The 17,951-nt window shown below is 40.7% G+C and overlaps 1 protein-coding gene across 1 annotated transcript in view; it reads right to left on the reverse strand.

Moving 5' to 3' along the window:
- Positions 1-262: 262 nt before the first annotated feature.
- LOC139444419 (glycogen phosphorylase, muscle form-like) overlaps positions 263-17,951 on the reverse strand; it is a 39,343-nt gene continuing 21,654 nt past the window's right edge. The window contains exons 8-18 of the mRNA XM_071225390.1: positions 15,787-15,879; positions 13,524-13,670; positions 12,642-12,805; positions 11,810-11,924; positions 10,846-10,947; positions 9,673-9,879; positions 7,648-7,869; positions 7,124-7,251; positions 3,540-3,674; positions 2,487-2,553; positions 263-1,687 (exon numbers count right to left, since the gene is read on the reverse strand). Of these exons, the coding sequence (XP_071081491.1) occupies positions 1,508-1,687; positions 2,487-2,553; positions 3,540-3,674; positions 7,124-7,251; positions 7,648-7,869; positions 9,673-9,879; positions 10,846-10,947; positions 11,810-11,924; positions 12,642-12,805; positions 13,524-13,670; positions 15,787-15,879 (1,560 nt within the window). The 3' untranslated portion in view covers positions 263-1,507. The remainder of the gene's footprint in view (positions 1,688-2,486; positions 2,554-3,539; positions 3,675-7,123; positions 7,252-7,647; positions 7,870-9,672; positions 9,880-10,845; positions 10,948-11,809; positions 11,925-12,641; positions 12,806-13,523; positions 13,671-15,786; positions 15,880-17,951) is intronic.

The raw sequence follows: 17,951 nt of genomic DNA on the forward strand, positions 1-17,951 counted from the left end.
CCAGTGCGACTGATTCCATCTAAATAATCGTCTGTCTCTCGCTTCCATGGGATAAACATTTGAGGCGTTGCACAGTACGTGGGAAGTACTGCCATACAATCGCAACCATATATTAGACATTCCGGAATGTTCATTTGTTCAGTTTTCAAAATTTTAACCGAGAACTGTGTCAAGTTATTTTTCAAGGGTAGTGTGAAATGAAAGTCGCCAGGTTGAAACGAGTGTCGTAAGGCTCGAGAAAGCTGCTTTGTCATTGGCTTATATCGACTTCTTATTACCGGTATTCGTTTCAGTTTTCGGTCAAAGTTTGCGAAAGGTCATTCTGACATGACCCGTAATGGGATGTCCTCAGATCTTTGTTAAGCGGCAGCGAGAACTCAGATCTGATTTTAATGAGATTGAATCGTGGTACAATCTTCAACCAAGACACAGATGTTTCACAGGACTCTTGTTCATCAATCAACACAAGCTATTGTAAGTACTTTGTCCAATACTCAGCACTGTCAAGATGTCATGACTTCAACAACAATGGTTCTGTAACCATGGCAACAGGAAAACAAACAACTTTGGGTAAGTAACAGGTTGGAAGATAATATGAAAGATTTACTTACTAGCACTATCACCAGCGGGTACATCAATCATCAGAAGCTATGTCCTATGAGATGCTACCCCCTGTAACCGCAATCCCATAACACTATGGAATACTCGTCAAGCCAACAAACTCCACCGCTCCGAACTGTTAATCTCAAATGAACCATTTACAGTAAGCTGTGACGATGCAGGAGTGAGAAGACGGAAGGACTACGTGACTCAGGACGCGAATCAGTACTGGGGTGCTTGTGACGCAGCACATATTGAGCAAATGTTAACGGCAAGTCAGTATTTTCAAGTCATAAATTCAATCATTTTTTTACAACCTACCTAAGAAATTTAACATTTTTTACCATTCTAACAGACAATTAGTTTTTTTTACACTGCGTGACCCTAATCTGCATAGCTTTCATCTACACTGAAATAACGTGATCTCAACTACAAGCAAAGCCGTAATGTTGGTTTAAAAAGAAATGCTGAAGGAATAAATACGGGAAATTAGACTATGCTATTTGAATAAAATATGTATGCAGTTCACCTTCAGGAGTTCCATGATAGAAATGTCATCCTTATTTCTCTGAATCTATAACAAGAATATCTAAATAATTCTACTGTTGTTAACAAGATATAAACATCAATATAAACAAATACCGTTGTAATATTGCAAGAAGTCCAAACTCACTGATACTTATAACAGCAAGATTATTGAGTGAAGAGAAGTTTTAGCAGCATGAGTAAAGAAATAAGCATTAATCACTCACAGTTCTAACTGAAAGCTGTTTTCAAGAATATTCAGATCTTTGGGATTTCATGGAACAGACAGGTCTGCTTGTCTCCTATTGGAGACCGTACTGTCACTGTCTCGATCATATGTTCGGCCCACTGGACCTTGGTATCCCTAATTCAATGCCTCTTCTTAAACTGAAGGGATTCCGCTATCTGACCCGTCCTTGGTTTGGTGGGGAGCTGGCAGCTTGACATCGGTTGGCTCCACGCCCCAGATTTCACGAGCATATTCAGAAATTGTGCGGTCACTGGAGAATTTTCCAGAGGCCGCGATGTTCAATAATGCTTTCTTTGCCCATGCCAGTGGATTCTGGGGATTGAAGTAGAAAGTTTTATTTTCATCCAAAAATGTATATGGTGAAATGAGTTATATCTCAAGTGACTATGTATACAGATACTCTGTTTTGAGACAAACAGTCTTAGGACGTTAATGACAATTCAATCATTTGAATTTTTTATCTGAAATTTCTTTTTTTCACTCCAATGTACCGTTTTGGCATTCTACAACAGTCTGCCAATGGCCAAAATGTGGACAACTCCAAAACCTTGTGTAATTGGTCTTGCAGACATAAATGAATGTACAAATTTTCCTTTATGCCACAGTTAGACTATTCCAGAAATATCAACATGATCAAGTCAGTCTGTGAATAATCACTCTTTTCTCATTAGACGAGCATGGTGGCACTGTGGAACATTTCTTCAATTGCATCCCTACATTGCATCTCTACACTGCATCCCTACATTGCATCCCTACATTGCATCCCTACATTGCATCCCTTCAATGCATCCCTACAATGCATCCCTTCATTGCATCCCTACAATGCATCCCTACAATGCATCCCTACATTGCATCCCTTCAATGCATCCCTACAATGCATCCCTTCATTGCATCCCTACAATGCATCCCTTCAATGCATCCCTACAATGCATCCCTTCAATGCATCCCTACAATGCATCCCTACATTGCATCCCTACATGCATTTCCGGCATTACTAGACGTCTCATCACAGTCTTACAATAAAAGCATGCATCATTAAAATATCATGAAAGAAATAACCAAGTTGGAAATATGGAACAATAAGACAGGTTGAATGCATAAAGATGGTTACCTTGAAGAGGTCGTTAACCTCATCTTGACATTTTATATATGCATCATAATCAGCCAACAGACGGAACCTGAAAATAAACAGGAGTTGAAAATCAATAAAAATGGTATAATTTCATCATCAACACATTAAACATCAACAAAAAGATGAGGCCAATGACCTGAAATAATCATCTGTCTGATGACCTGGCAATGATTAGCGCCATGTATTGCCAGTGTAATATGTACACAGTGTCTGTATTGTCATCCAAAATCAATTCGTGAAAGGAAGTTACTGCAAGATTCTCGATTATCCAGGGTATCATGTCTCTGTTCTATTATGAGACCTGGACCCATACACTGTTACTGCTTTGTTTACCCCATTTGTTACAATCTCCATCTTGACTCTTTCTCGCTCATAAATGTAATTTTTTTGGACCGCTATTTTTGGAGTCGCATATATTCAAATTGGACTCAAAACGAAGCTAACGCGGAGGATAGCAAAGGGAGATAATCCACTGGATCACGGAGGATGCCAGGACACTACTAGTTCCGGCCCGTGATGATCCGGGGTCTTCGACAACCCGTGCTTGCCGTAAGAGGCTACTTTGCTTGTCGTAAGAGGCTACTATGCTTGTCGTAAGAGGCGACTAATGGGATCGGATGTTCAACCTCGCTGACTTGGTTGATCCATGTCATCGTATCCCAATTGCATAAATCGATGCTCATGACATCAATCACTAGATTGTCTGGTCCAGACCCAATTATTCACAGACCGCTGTCATATAGCTGGAATATTGCTGAGTGCGGCGTCAAGCGAGCAAGCGAGCAAGCAAGCAAGCAAGCAAGCAACCAACCAACCAAACCGCTAATTTCGCGATACTGTAGTATTCTATTTATACCTTCTTTACATTCACAGAAACCTGCAATTTATTGAAGAAAGCGAAAGAAATAGAACTCCGCAAAAGCACTGATTTGAATCGTATTGGCCCAAATTATTCCAGTCAAGCAGAGCATGGATATATGATCAGATCAGTGGCTCTGGCCATCAACCTGTTTGTGTGTGCTGTAGACTGACCTATCATCGTTGACTAGATTGTTGAAGATGTCTTTAAAGAGATCTGGGTTTTCTGGGGAGAAGTATCCATTGTTGATCTGATCCAGAACCTGCTTCAGCTCTGGGTTACTCTCGTAGTAGGATCTGGCATTGTACCTGCTCGCAACAATGAACAAACAATAGTCACCAACACATAATCTCGGCCTTGTTTCAGACTATCCAACTCATCTACAATCTCATTAAAATCAGATCTGATTTCTCGCTGCCGCTAAACAAAGATCTCAGGACATCACACTACGGGTCACGTCAGACCGACCTTTCGCAAACAGACCAATGGAATTACCGACATTAGCCAATCAGAAGGCAGCTTTCTCGTGCTTTATGGCACTAATTTCAAATTAGCGACTACGCTTCAAAACATATTTTGACAAATTCTTGCTTAAAAATTTGAAACCTGAACAAAAGAACATTCTCAAATGGCTAATATATGATCTAGATTGTATAGATTCAGTCGTTAAGCCCGTAACTATCGTTCGGAATACCCCGTTATAAAGTTTTCGAGGCTGCATGGTGAAAAATCACATTCTGACTGTCACTTTCATGATCTGGTAAGGGACGCTCTGATTGGTCGAATGAAAGGTCGTTCTGAAGTGACCCCAAATGGGATGTCCTCAGATCTTTGTTTAGCGGTAGCGACAACTAAGATATGATTTTAATGAGATTGACTCATCTAACATGTCTAATGCAAAAGTTCACAAAGTTAACAAATTATAATGCAGTTGTTGCCTTTCACTCATAATTTATCATCCAAAACTGGCTCCCACAGGAGATATCTCTTGGGTGAGATCAAGAGATATCTAATTGCATCACAATGCTTCACAGACATCATTGGTAACAATGACGTTATAATCAAATGATATCACTAATGGCTCTGCTACTGAAGCTGTTAGCAGTACTTTTTACACTTAAGACACTGTTTATTGCTGTCTTCAACCTGGAAAAGTTGGAAGAATGATGCTGGATGATAAATAAAATCTCACTCTTGTGACTTGACATCAAATGTATCAACACCAGTGTTAGAAATTGGCACTAGTCCTATAGTCCTTGCCAAAGTGCCCAATGGTAAAGGTATCATAAGGACTAGTAGGAATTTGTCCTTTTTAAGGGTTTTGCTATATGTTATCATTATAAGAACTAGTTGACGAAAACTGTTAGTTTCTACCACTGAACACTTGTTGATAAAAGTAAAAAAACTCCTCGGCAAGCCACTTTTATCAACTCGTGTTGATATATTGGATATCAAAAGACACTCGGGTGAGATTCTCCCTATATCACTATTTTCTACCTCGAAGGATGTGGATCTATACACAATTTTTCTGAGTACGTGTGACTTCTTGTTCACACTGACAGCCATACAACAACCAGCCGTATCCCGGAATGAAGTTGTTCTTCTAAATGGGGGTGACATGGGTGTATATTACTCACAGTGACATCTTTTGTAGCTTGTATACAACAAATATATTCAAATAATACCACCAGAAAGAAAGATCTGTTAAGAACTACCCCAGTAAGTCAGTCACAATGGCAGCGTGTTGTAATACATTGACATGAAGTACAAGATGTCAAAATGTCAGAAACAATAAACGTGACGGGAGAGATTTCCAAAAGTTGTTCATGAACCTGTGGTGACTACAAGTGACAGTCATCATTGATCAATTGGCTGCTCAATAGAAGGTGATTGTAAAGATGTGTCAAACAGATAGAAAGGTAAATTTATAGGTTTCTGTAGACGGTCACCTGATCGACTCGATACTATGATAGTTTGGATGTGCATTTCTTCATTTTGTTCACTAGGATGGGTCATAGCGAGGATATTTTTGAATGTGCATGCGATCAAAACTCTCTGACGTATCCCAATGCATGCTAAAACGCCGAGTTCAAGAATAAAGGGTCTATATGATCAGAAACAACGCTACTGTATTTATTTGTGCTTGGGAATTTCCAAGGGTTCCCCCAGGAATGTGGAAGTAGTGCCAAAATGTAATCCCGTGAAAAACGGATAAACGTCAAAGTGAGTTACTCATACACTTATCAGTTTCGCGGTCATGTGACCAACCACTCATCCAATGGAAAAGTTGTATATCATGTAAACTTCACATTAAAAAAATATTTTTACTTGAATGAATTGCAACAAAGAAGCAATAGCTGTCAGATAACCACAGCAATGACAGTGAGGAAGCAACATGATATATCAATGTACAGTTAGGGAACATATTTTCACTCCAAGCTTAAGGGAAAATGTTCTGTGGAAAGCCATAGAGTTGTTCCATCCATTCTAGACCTAGTTCTGCAAAGCGTTCATAGCGCTAAGATGATCACAACTCCAATATTATCATAGATTTACGACCGTCATAGCGCTAAGATGATCACAACTCCAATATTATCATAGATTTACGACCGTCATAGCGCTAAGATGATCACAACTCCAATATTATCATAGATTTACGACCGTCATAGCGCTAAGATGATCACAACTCCAATATTATCATAGATTTACGACCGTCATAGCGCTAAGATGATCACAACTCCAATATTATCATAGATTTACGACCGTCATAGCGCTAAGATGATCACAACTCCAATATTATCATAGATTTACGACCGTCATAGCGCTAAGATGATCACAACTCCAATATTATCAGAGCTTTACGACCATCATAGCGCTAAGATGATCACAACTCCAATATTATCATAGATTTACGACCGTCATAGCGCTAAGATCGTCTTGTGGAACAGGGTCCTGCTACTGAAATTGCATGTGTTCTGAATAGACTAAATTGTCTCAAATGACAATCCCAGGCCTTCCTGAACAACAAATGGTGTTGGTCAATCAATATGTGCTGGTCTGTCTCAAGGACAACTGAATCAGATATCCCCAACAGAGTCTAACTGATTATTGTCGAGACTGAATGTTGGTACAGAAGACACAATGAACAGAGTTTAGTTGCTGATGGCGGGAACATGGTCCCTTGTCTTAGCAACACATAGATTATTGTCGAGACTGAATGTTGGTACAGAAGACACAATGAACAGAGTTAAGTTGCTGATTGTGGGAAGATGGTCCCTTGTCTTAGCAACACATAGATTATTGTCGAGACTGAATGTTGGTACAGAAGACACAATGAACAGAGTTAAGTTGCTGATGGTGGGAAGTTGGTCCCTTGTCTTAGCAACACATAGATTATTGTCGAGACTGAATGTTGGCACAGAAGACACAATAAGGAGAGTTTAGTTGCTGATGGTGGGAAGTTGGTCCCTTGTCTTAGCAACACATAGATTATTGTCGAGACTGAATTTTAGTACAGAAGACACAATGAGGAGAGTTTAGTTGCTGATGGTGGGAAGTTGGTCCCTTGTCTTAGCAACACATAGATTATTGTCGAGACTGAATTTTAGTACAGAAGACACAATGAGGAGAGTTTAGTTGCTGATGGTGGGAAGTTGGTCCCTTGTCTTAGCAACACATAGATTATTGTCGAGACTGAATTTTGGTACAGAAGACACAATGAAGAGAGTTTAGTTGCTGATGGTGGGAAGAGACTCACCCTCTCTTGTTCAGCTCATCCACATCTTCCACTGTCATGCCGAAGATGAAGATGTTGTCCGCGCCCATCTCCTCCCTCATCTCTACATTAGCTCCATCAAGGGTACCAATAGTGAGTGCACCGTTCAGCTGCAACAGAAACATTATCCTGCATTCAACTGAACTAAAAGTCCATGGAAAATACACATAGATTCTTAACATACTACCCTTAAGGTGATTTTTAGCTCACCTTGTTTCAGTGAGCTATGCCATGGGATTTACCCATTGTCTATCCATCTGTTAGCACTTACTTTAGATATTCCACTGATTTCACACATCGTATTTCAGACAACTGTCATGGTGGCCATTTTGATTTCTTTTGACATCAAACAATACTCCATTCTAATGAAGGTTATTTTGAACATCCTCAAACATCCTAATGGAATATTTTCAATGGCTGTGAGGGGCAATGAGGCCATTTGGGTTTGTGAAGCAAAATGTTTACAATGCAGCGTTAGAAATTGGCTCTAGTCCTGTAGTTCCTACCTGGAACTTCATGTTTCCTGTGCCCGACGCCTCTGTGCCTGCCAGGGAGATCTGCTCACTGAGGTCGGCGGCTGGGATGATCTTCTCGGCCAGGGACACGCGGTAGTTCTCAAGGTACACCACCTTCAGGCGGTCGCCAACGATGGGGTCATTGTTGATAACTCTCCCGACATTGTTGATGAGCTTGATGATCAGCTTTGCCATATGATAGCCAGGAGCAGCCTGGAGATGGGGAGAAGTTTTAGTTTATCTCAACAATTCATAGATAACAATTTATCGATCAAGAACATTAAACATTTTGCTTACACTGTTACTCATCAAAATCCTACTCTCACATAACGGATTCCTAGGGAACATTACGCATGTCAGTGTTCCTGCTGGCTTTTGAAACTGCTAGTCCTTGTGGACTGGCAACTCTAAAAATTACCAGTCCCCTCTAATTTTTGCCTGTCCCAACTTTCAACAAATAGAAAAAGGTATGAAATTTATTTGGTTTTAATTCTTTCAACATAATGTTCAGTGCAAAGATGTCATCTCTAAGTAACTTAGTTAGATCCAAACATCATTCACACAAATTTCTCTCTTTTTTTTTAATATTTCGAGACAAAGTCGCTGAAAATTATTGTAACAGGCTGACTTTGTTCAAAAAATGTACTTAAGTGGATATCGCCGATGTTTTGTTCAACAACAAAGATTTATAAGGTACTTTATTTGCCGGTCCACAGGGACTAGCAGTCACATGAATTACCGGTCCACTTCTAATTTTACTGGTAAAAAACTGGTAATTACTGGTAAACGGGAACGCTGCATGTACAAACAACATGGCTGCTTTAAACATCACATCAGGTTTACCACTTCGGAAAGAAAACATGCGACCTGGTATGGAGTGTTCATAATCATACAAATCCCAGATTGGAGTTTGTTTTGTTTCATTTAACACTGAATTCAGCAACATTCCAGCCATATGATGGTGGCCTGTAAATAAGATTGTTTGTGTGTTTGTTTGTTGTATAACGCCACACTCAGCAATATTCTAGCTATATGACGGCGGTCTGTAAAATAATCGAGTCTGGACCAGACACTCCAGTGATTGACATCATGAGCATCGATTCACGCAATTGGGATCGATGACATGTATCATCAGTCAGCAAGCCTGACCCTCCGATCCCCTTAGTCGCCTTTTACCTGTAAATACGACAGACCAGACAAGCCAGTGCCTGATATTAAGAACAAAAACCCATGTTGTCGTCAGGAAGTGATGCCATCACATGAATGACACACAGTCAATAAAGTCGGCGAGTCTGAAAACCTGATCCATCAATTGACCTCTTACGACCAACATGGGTTGCTGGGGACCAAGCCTGGAATCTCCTTGGGCTAAGGCTGGCTCAGACTGGCTCAGACTGGAACCAAGTGGTTCCAGGCAATGGGAGATTGCAGCCAACAGATTAACATGAAGATAACAGTCACACAATCTCATTAAAATCAGATCACATCAGATCTTAGTACTCGCTACCGCTAAACAAAGATCTGAGGACATCCCATTGCGGGTTATGTCAGAACGACCTTTTATCTGACCAATCAGAGCATCGCTTATCAGATCATGAAAGTGACAGTTGGAATGTGATTTTTGAACGTGCAACCTCTAAAAAAAAAACACATAGGGTATTCCAAACGACAGTAATGACCTTTATGTCTGTATTCAAACAATCGAGACTATTTATTGGCCATTCAAGAATGTTCTTTTGTTCACTTATCATTTAATCGAGTATATGTCAGAATGTGTTTCGAAATGTTGTCGCCAGTACGAAACTCGTGCCGTAAAGCTCAATTAAGCTGTCTTCTGATTGGCTATTGTCGACTACTGCCAGTCTTTCAATTAGACGGTCAAAGTTGGCCGAAGGTCGGTCTGACATGACCCGTAATAGGATGTCCTCAGATCTTTGTTTTGCGGTAGCGAGAACTAAGATCTGTCTTTAATGATAGACACAGGTCAGTCAACAATTACGGAATGTTTCTCCCTACCTTTCCTCCAACCATGACCGTCCTGGGCACAAACTCCATGCTGGGGTTCTTCTTGAGTCGGTTGTAGATGGTGATGACGTGGAGACAGTTGAGCAGCTGGCGCTTGTACTCGTGGATTCTCTTCACTTGCATGTCAAATATGGAGGCCGGGTTCACCTCGATGTTGTACTCCTGCTTGATGTAGGCTGCCAGGCGGATCTTATTTTCCTAAAGAAACATCGGGGAAAGGTCAAATATATTCTATATTTCTATGTATAGACTACAGCTGAATTATCTCTGTGATGCGATGTAGACTGTGTCAGTGTCTCCGCTAGGGCTGGGGTGGGTAACTCGGGTGCTCCGGAGTAGGACTCTGGTACCCACATGACTACCCAGACCCCTGGTTAGTGGATATACTGTGAGGTGAGGTGAGGTGAGGTGAGATGAAATGGGGTTTAACGTCGCGTCCAAGATTGCACGTATATAGCGACGTGCATGTACGTGTGTGTGTTTGTGTGGCTGCTTGTACTAGTCCGAACTGATGCCGATTTATAGTGCTAGCTCACTGAGATACCATGACGCAGGTTAACATGAATACCCCACTCAGACACAGTATACTGACTTCGAGCCGACCAGTCCTTGTTTTAGCCCCTTAATGCCGAGTGCCAGACAGGGTAACAACAAGTACCATCTTTTAACGTCTTTTGGTATGACGCGGCCGGGGATCCAACCCCGAACCTTCCGCTCTCTGGGCAGACGCTCTACCACTAGACCACGGAGGCAGTCAAATCAGTGAAAAAGCAAATTGCAACAAACAAATAATCACCTCATGGCACTGTCAATACTACACAGGTTTTGAACACAATATGTTCCTCCATCACCCTTGAATACACATGGCAGTGTTGTTGCTATTTACAATCAACAATCAAGACAAGGCCTGGTTCAAGCTGGAGGGAAAACCCAGCAAGTGCTCAATCAAAATCACACAAACGGCAATATGGACGATAATCTCTCAGTGTCAGGCAATGGCACAGTTCGAGTAAAGTTACAAACAGCCTCGTTACATAAATTGACCCAAAACACGCACGTCACTACAGCCCTGCAGAGCGGCCGTGTCGTGGGTGAGAGAGGACCATTGTGTCTACAAACCCAGGAAGTATTCTGATGCTAGTGGCAGGGTTGTCCAGTTCTCACCTGCTTCACCCTCATAATTCCTCTCAGGAAGCTCTCGTCGTCCACCAGCGGCTCCAGCTGACGCAGTTCATTCAGGTTAGATACCCAGCCCTCGCCGATTTTCTGTGTCCACAGTCAGGGAGTGTGAATCAGTCATGCATATACAGAGGATATTTCATGTAACGAGTGAAATATGTTGTTCTCACGAGTGACAGTGGGGGGGAGGAGATATTTTCGCGAGTGGCGTAGACACGGGTGAAAATATCTCCTTTTCCCCCGTCACAAGATGAGAGGAACATGATATTTCAGGAGACACATGGAATATCCTATTTGTTAAATACATTTTATGTAGGTTTACAGGAAAATTGAATTATTTCATTACAAATGTAAAACCTTGAAACGTAAATTCTAACACCTAACACACAGGGACGGTTCACCATCCCTTTTTTCGCGACTTAAAAAGTAGTTTCATGTTTGCAAAATCTTAAACACAATATAAACAAAAGTATCAAAAAATATATAGGGATACAAAAGAAAAGTCTGTGCGTATTATACACAACAGATATATTTTCCCAGAATTTAATTGCCCGTAATTAAGGGTGCATATAACACACGAGTGTGTATTATACACAAATAAATGTGCACGAATTGTGCACATTGATCAGTTGGAAGGGTGCTAATTGGGATTGTTCACCAGCAAATATATTGGAAAATATCGCAGTGGACACTTTTTAGAGCGTGGCGCTTATTACGTCGAATACGGTAGTTTGTTTTGATAGTTTTAACTTACTGACATACTGTCCCAGGCAATGTACACGTGTACGTATCGATAGTTTGATTAATCACTACACCCTTTCTTATCGAACACATCCCATATTTCTGGTGAAGAAGAACAAAAATGAACAAAAACAATGTCATTCTCAAACTAGTCATACCTAAACCTCCAAAGGCCCCTCCAACCCTGGTTAGTGGAAAAGGTACTCACGTCAGCAATAGCATCCGACAGGCCGGGGTTACACAGCAGCAGCCAGCGTCGGGGTGTGATGCCATTAGTCTTGTTCTGGAATCTTTCTGGGAACATCTCATAGAAATCCTTGAAGCTGTGAGGAGAAACATTCGATACACCATCAGTAGCAGATCGGGGTAAAGTAAACATGCTCGAAGGGTGACCCAAAATAACTTTTCGTAAACTGGCCATTTATTATTAAAATCATGCTAATAAATTAACTGTCGTTGACAAGAAGCCTAGGAAAAATCATTTATTTCATTTATTATACAATAATCTGTATTATAAAGGATATATAAGGTTCATGTGCTAAAGCAATTTGTGTTCTCAAAGTGTGGAGCCAGTGGGTTAGCATATTGTTTAAAGTGTTTGCTTGTTTGGGGGGATGCGGATTGGAGTGGGGCACTATTTCATTTTAAATTGATCGTGATCATGAAGGAGGATGGATTTTTAACTATTTTTTATTGAAATCAAAAGTAGAGACTGAGTTGAGCTCCTTTTTTTCTTTCTCAACATGCTCAAAGCCCAAAGCCCAAAGTGATGCAGGTCTCAGATGTTTACCACTTCGGTGAAACCCACGAGCACGGTATGGTGCTGACAAACCTAGAAACATAATCGGGGCGAACCGGTATTCGAACCCACAATCATAGGTTTTTGGCATGCCCCAGGGACGCAACTCTGCTCTGTTTGTTATAAATGGCTTAACAAGTTTCAAACTGTTAACACTAAAGACACAAGGTAATATATATGATAAACAGCTACAAAGGTCTGCAAAATGCCCGAGAAACATGTTTTTCTTTCCAAGCCTCACGTTTCTCTCTTGATGATCTCAGAGTGTATAGCAGCCACCCCGTTGACAGCATGAGACCCCACAATGGCCAGATGGGCCATGTTGATCTTCTGTTCTCCGTGCTCCTCTACCATGGACATGCGACGGACACGATCTTCGTCACCTGGCCACTTCTTTTTGACCTCCTGTGGACAGTGAGTGGGCGTTGGCTTTAATCATGTTTCAAGTATTTCAGCTTGGCCACAATAAACTAATTACAAGAATTTCATCCAATTTGAAAAATAAAACGTATGACAAAAAGCATTTTATGTTTATATTAGGGCTGCAACGAATACACTATGATGTGAATATGATTCGTATCATGAATATAGGTGAGTGAGTATGGTTTTACGCCGCTTTTAGCAATATTCCAGCAATATCACGGCGGGGGACACCAGAAATGGGCTTCACACATTGTACCCATGTCGGGAATGGAACCCGGGTCTTTGGCGTGACGAGCGAACGCTTTAACCACTAGGCTACCCAACCGCCTCCATGAATATAGGGTAACGAATACGAATATTAAATCACGAATACAATAACATGTCAGCAGTTGATTTATTATTTGTGATATTCAGTGAAAAATTAACAACATAAATTATTTGACATGGTTTGCTAATTATTAATATCCAGGTACTAGTATCTGCTCAAATGCAACAATGAACCACATAACTGTCAAATTAAATATTATAAGAGTGTTGTCTTTAAAGAAATCTATGCATATAATATGTTCCTATAGATATTTTTAGGTACAGGGTATGTAAATCGAGGCGCCTTGGATGACTGGGCCACCCGTGCCCCTTCTGAATGGAGAAATAAAACATTGGATGGTTGAGGAACCAAAAGAAGGAGTTATAAACCTACCTGCAGGAAGCGATGGTTGATCTCATACATGATCTGCAGGTGTCTGGGCAGGACGTTGCTGAGGAGAGAGGTCGGCCAGCGCTCCAGGGCCTCGGGCAGCACAGTGTGGTTGGTGTAGGCACATGCTCTTACAGTGATCTCCCACGCCTGCAGGGAGGGGCAAATACTGGCTTTAATAACCTGTGTGTTTCTATTGCATCTTGTTACATTCAGTCAATCATAAAACATCAAAGCAGTCTTTAACCATCTCATTACAATTGAAACAATTAGGCTAAAAAAAATAGTCTTGTTCTCAGCCAACATCACCATAAAGTCTGCTGCATGTTTTCTTTTTATTTCCATTTTTAAAAATTGATAAAATGAATCCTGATACTTAAAAGAAATGTGATCTAATATAACATGCAGTTACTTCCCTTTACAAGCACACTGCTTTACTGCACATCTCGTGTTATTGTCATGGCGGCAATAGGAGTTTGTGTGCTTGTTTAAGTAGGGAGGCCCTCTCCCAGGTTGATGGTACACAAATGTTTATTTGGTTACATACTAGTTTGAAAAAGCAAAAATGGCTCATTCCATTAAGCCTTACTCCAATACTTTGATTGCCCAGTCTAAGTTATGTCCCTTCTATGCCTCTCCTATGGACCAATCAGATTCCACCTCTCGTATCACATGCATTTGCTTCAAACAAAATGGCGGTGCCCAGTCAAGAAGATCTGGTCGATAATCAAGATCTATATTGTGATAAAACGGGTCTTACATCGCAAAGTCCATCAAATTACGTGAGCACCTTGATTAAAAACATAAAAAGATTTGGAAAATATCTGTTGACGAGTTGGCATTGCACATGCTTTGCAAATCCTGCAATCGACCAAAATCTGCATGACAGTTGACAAACCAGATTTTGATTTCAGTGCACGATTTTGATTGGACTATGCATAGGCTTGTTAATCCAGCCAAAATGTGACTCCATAATACCAGCCTAGTTCAGCAAGGGGTGAAACTGGACTTTTATGGTCAGTTAACTCTCTTGCCTTGGTCAAAGATCAGTCACATTGGCCTTGGTCAAAGATCAGTCATATTGGCCTTGGTCAAAGATCAGGCATATAGGCCTTGGTCAAAGATCAGTCATATAGGCCTTGGTCAAAGATCAGTCATATAGGCCCGAGGCAACACCTTGTGAATGCAATGCAAGGAATGCGATCACGTGGAAAAGCCGTACTGGCCCGCTCAGATCCCACACTGGCCCGCTCAAATCCTTATTGGCCCACTAAACCTGTATTGGCCCTCCAGTGCTCATATATAATGCCAGTTTGAGCGTATTACGCAGTCGATAAATACATCCTCAGATATACTGAAATGAACATGCTGAACACATGAAAACTGTAAGTCTTTAAGTAGTGATTCACACACCACCACTTAACCATGCATGTCTTCAACAATTCAGGTCCCTTCAAAAGTGACCCGTGAAGATCCGGGGTAGAATAGGTCTTCAGCAGCCCATGCTTGCTGTGAAAGGCGACTATGCTTGTCGTAAGAGGCGACTAAAGGGATCGGGTGGTCAGGCTCGATGACTTGGTTGATGCATGTCATCGTATCCCAATTGCTTGGATCGATGCTCATGATGTCAATCTCTGGATTGTCTGGTCCAGACTCAAATATTTACAGACCGCTTTCATATTGATAGCATATTGCTGAGTGTGGCGTTAAACAACAAACAAACAAACAAATAGAGAATCTCACCCGGCTTGCCGAGGATTTTTGCCACTTTTATCAACAAGTGTTGATATATTTGATATCAAAAGACATGAGGGTGAGATCTTATTTATCATCCAACATCATTCTTCCAACTTTTTCAATTTTTAGACAGTAATTAGCAGTGACTTCAGTGTAAAAAGTACTGCTAACAGCTTCAGTAGCAGAGCCATTAGTGATGTCATTTGATTGTGACGTCATGGTAACCAGTGATGTCACAATGGTCTGCAAAGCATTGTGATGTCATTTCATTGCAGCGATATCTACAGTGTAGATATTGCTTGATCTAATCCAAGCGATATCTCCCGTGGGAGCCAGTTTTGGATGATAAACAAACTTCAAAAGTTGATTCGGATTTCCTAAAAAGATTCTGCAAACAAACCAAGAGTGAGACATGGCTGAATGAGACAGGTATTCACGGCAAGACAAAAATATAAAGATTGAAAAAAATCACAGAATTTCCAAAAATGTCCTTCCTTGAAACAATAACATGAAATACAAGTCAGTTTACCTTCTCCCAGGGAACTCTCTCAATGTCAACCAGTATTCTCATGAGTTCTGGGATCGCCATAGATGGATGAGTGTCGTTCAGTTGGATAGCCACCTGTAGCAGAAAGCCAGTCATAAAGTCTAGCAAATTCAAAGAGGTAATATCAGGGTATGAAACTCCGAAAAAATTCAGCCTGACCACAGGACAATCTCATTAAAATCAGATTAATCGACAATTTGTCAAAATATGTTTCAAGGCGTAGTCGCCAATTTGAAATTAGTGTGTAAAGCACGAGAAAGCTGCCTTCTGATTGGCTAATGTCGACTTCTTGTCAGTCCTTCTTAAGGTCGGTCAAAGTTCGAGCAAGGTCAGTCTGACGTGACCCGTAATGGGATGTCCTCAAATCTTTGTTTAGCGGTAGCGACTAGCGAAAACTAAGATCTGATTTCAATGAGATTGGACCACAGGACTAGCTAGCTGAAATACTTGCCAAAACCTGCCTGCCCACTATAATCATATGTTTCTCAGGATAATTTAATTAAAAATATGAAAACTGATTGCTTGTAGCATAAGCGCATCGCTAAATGTTAGGTTGTCCAATAGCTAACGGGTTTTCTGTTTAGTTACATTTTATCATTCATCTTTACATGTGAATTAATGATTATCATCGGGAAATGTTTAGAATATTTTCACCTATGAAATATAACCCGACCGTCGGACAGGTGGATTTGAAAATCTGACAGCCTGAGTTGAAATCAACCCGTCTCGGACGGTCGGACAGGCAGGTATTTCGAACGCTGGTAATACATCATAGATTAGGCCACATCAAATTTTTCATGAGGCAGGAAGTAATTTTGTTGACTTCTTCATGAGGAAGTGAGTCAGGGTGATGAAAATCTATCAAAATATTATTTAATATGACAGATATATGAGAATTGAGATATTCAATTTTTTTTAAATTTTTCACTCAAGAATAGTTCTAGCACAACCAGCTCCATTCGTCACCACTCGCCCCTTTCCGTAACCTGCAAGAAGACTCGTCCCCCTATCGATGAATGTTATGTGCGAAAATACGACATACCAATCAGAATGTGCGTTTCATTTAAGATTGTTCATCAAAGAATCCCTCAGAAATAATTTTTGATTTTAGATTTGTCTTGCATCTAAAAATATACCCAAGACACAGTTAAATGTGTTCAATCATACTGTATAATTCCAAATATCCAGATCTGCTATAAATTGCATCTGAAATATATATAATATATGGGAAAATATTGGAACCATTACGCAACGAGTTGACAGTTGTTTTAGGTATGCCCGTTTGCGGTAAGACGGAACTCGGTTGCAAAAATGACTATGAGAGGGGCTTGTCCCGGAATAACACGAGTTGGTTACGAATGAACCAGCTCAACATTCGGAGGGAGTTGTAGTTATAATACACTGGCATCCATGAGTGAGTTATTTCTATAAAAACTTATACAAAGTTTAAGTGACCCAATTTTATTTCAATTCTCTTACTACAGTTTGAAAGGACAAAAATGCACCATAATGCTGACGTTAACAAAAGAATCTTTATCAGACACAACAGCTGGCCTTGCTGTTTTCTGGGCATGAGGTTTCCCTCTTGTAACTGCAAGCTCCTCACAGCGATAGCCTGTTCGCGGAGCTCTCTATACTATCGCTGCCACCAGTCAAAACTCCCGACTGTCAATAGGTGGCCACAACCATGCTTGGAGTTGAACTCACAACCGACTGACCGTTATGTTTACAAACAAATGACGACTGTCGAGATGCTGAATACACTTATCGCTGCTAAATTACTTTCTTCGTTTGTCAATTTGAATTTCTGTTTCATTAAAACTATCGTGTTATTGATATAGTCAGAATGTTAGGGAGACGTTGGTTGATTTTCCGTTAGTCTGCAATCTCGAACCAATCTGATTATCAAAACAACAAAGTTAATAAATCTGGAAAACATGGTCAGTCGTAAACCTTTCCAAAATGAAATATGATGGCATTCCCAAAGACATAAACAAAAATATGAACGTTACTACATTTGAGGTTAGAGGGCAAATTTCAAGATTCTTGTAAAGGCCGCGCCCAGACTGGTGGCAGCGATGTTACCGAGAGTGTAACGATGGTGTCACGCGCTGGGAAGGAGCTTGATGTAACTGAGAGGAAGGGAG

The sequence above is a fragment of the Haliotis cracherodii genome, unplaced genomic scaffold (assembly GCF_022045235.1).
Source record: "Haliotis cracherodii isolate W230 unplaced genomic scaffold, xgHalCrac1.p SCAF_5, whole genome shotgun sequence".
Taxonomy (NCBI): Eukaryota; Metazoa; Mollusca; class Gastropoda; order Lepetellida; family Haliotidae; genus Haliotis; species Haliotis cracherodii.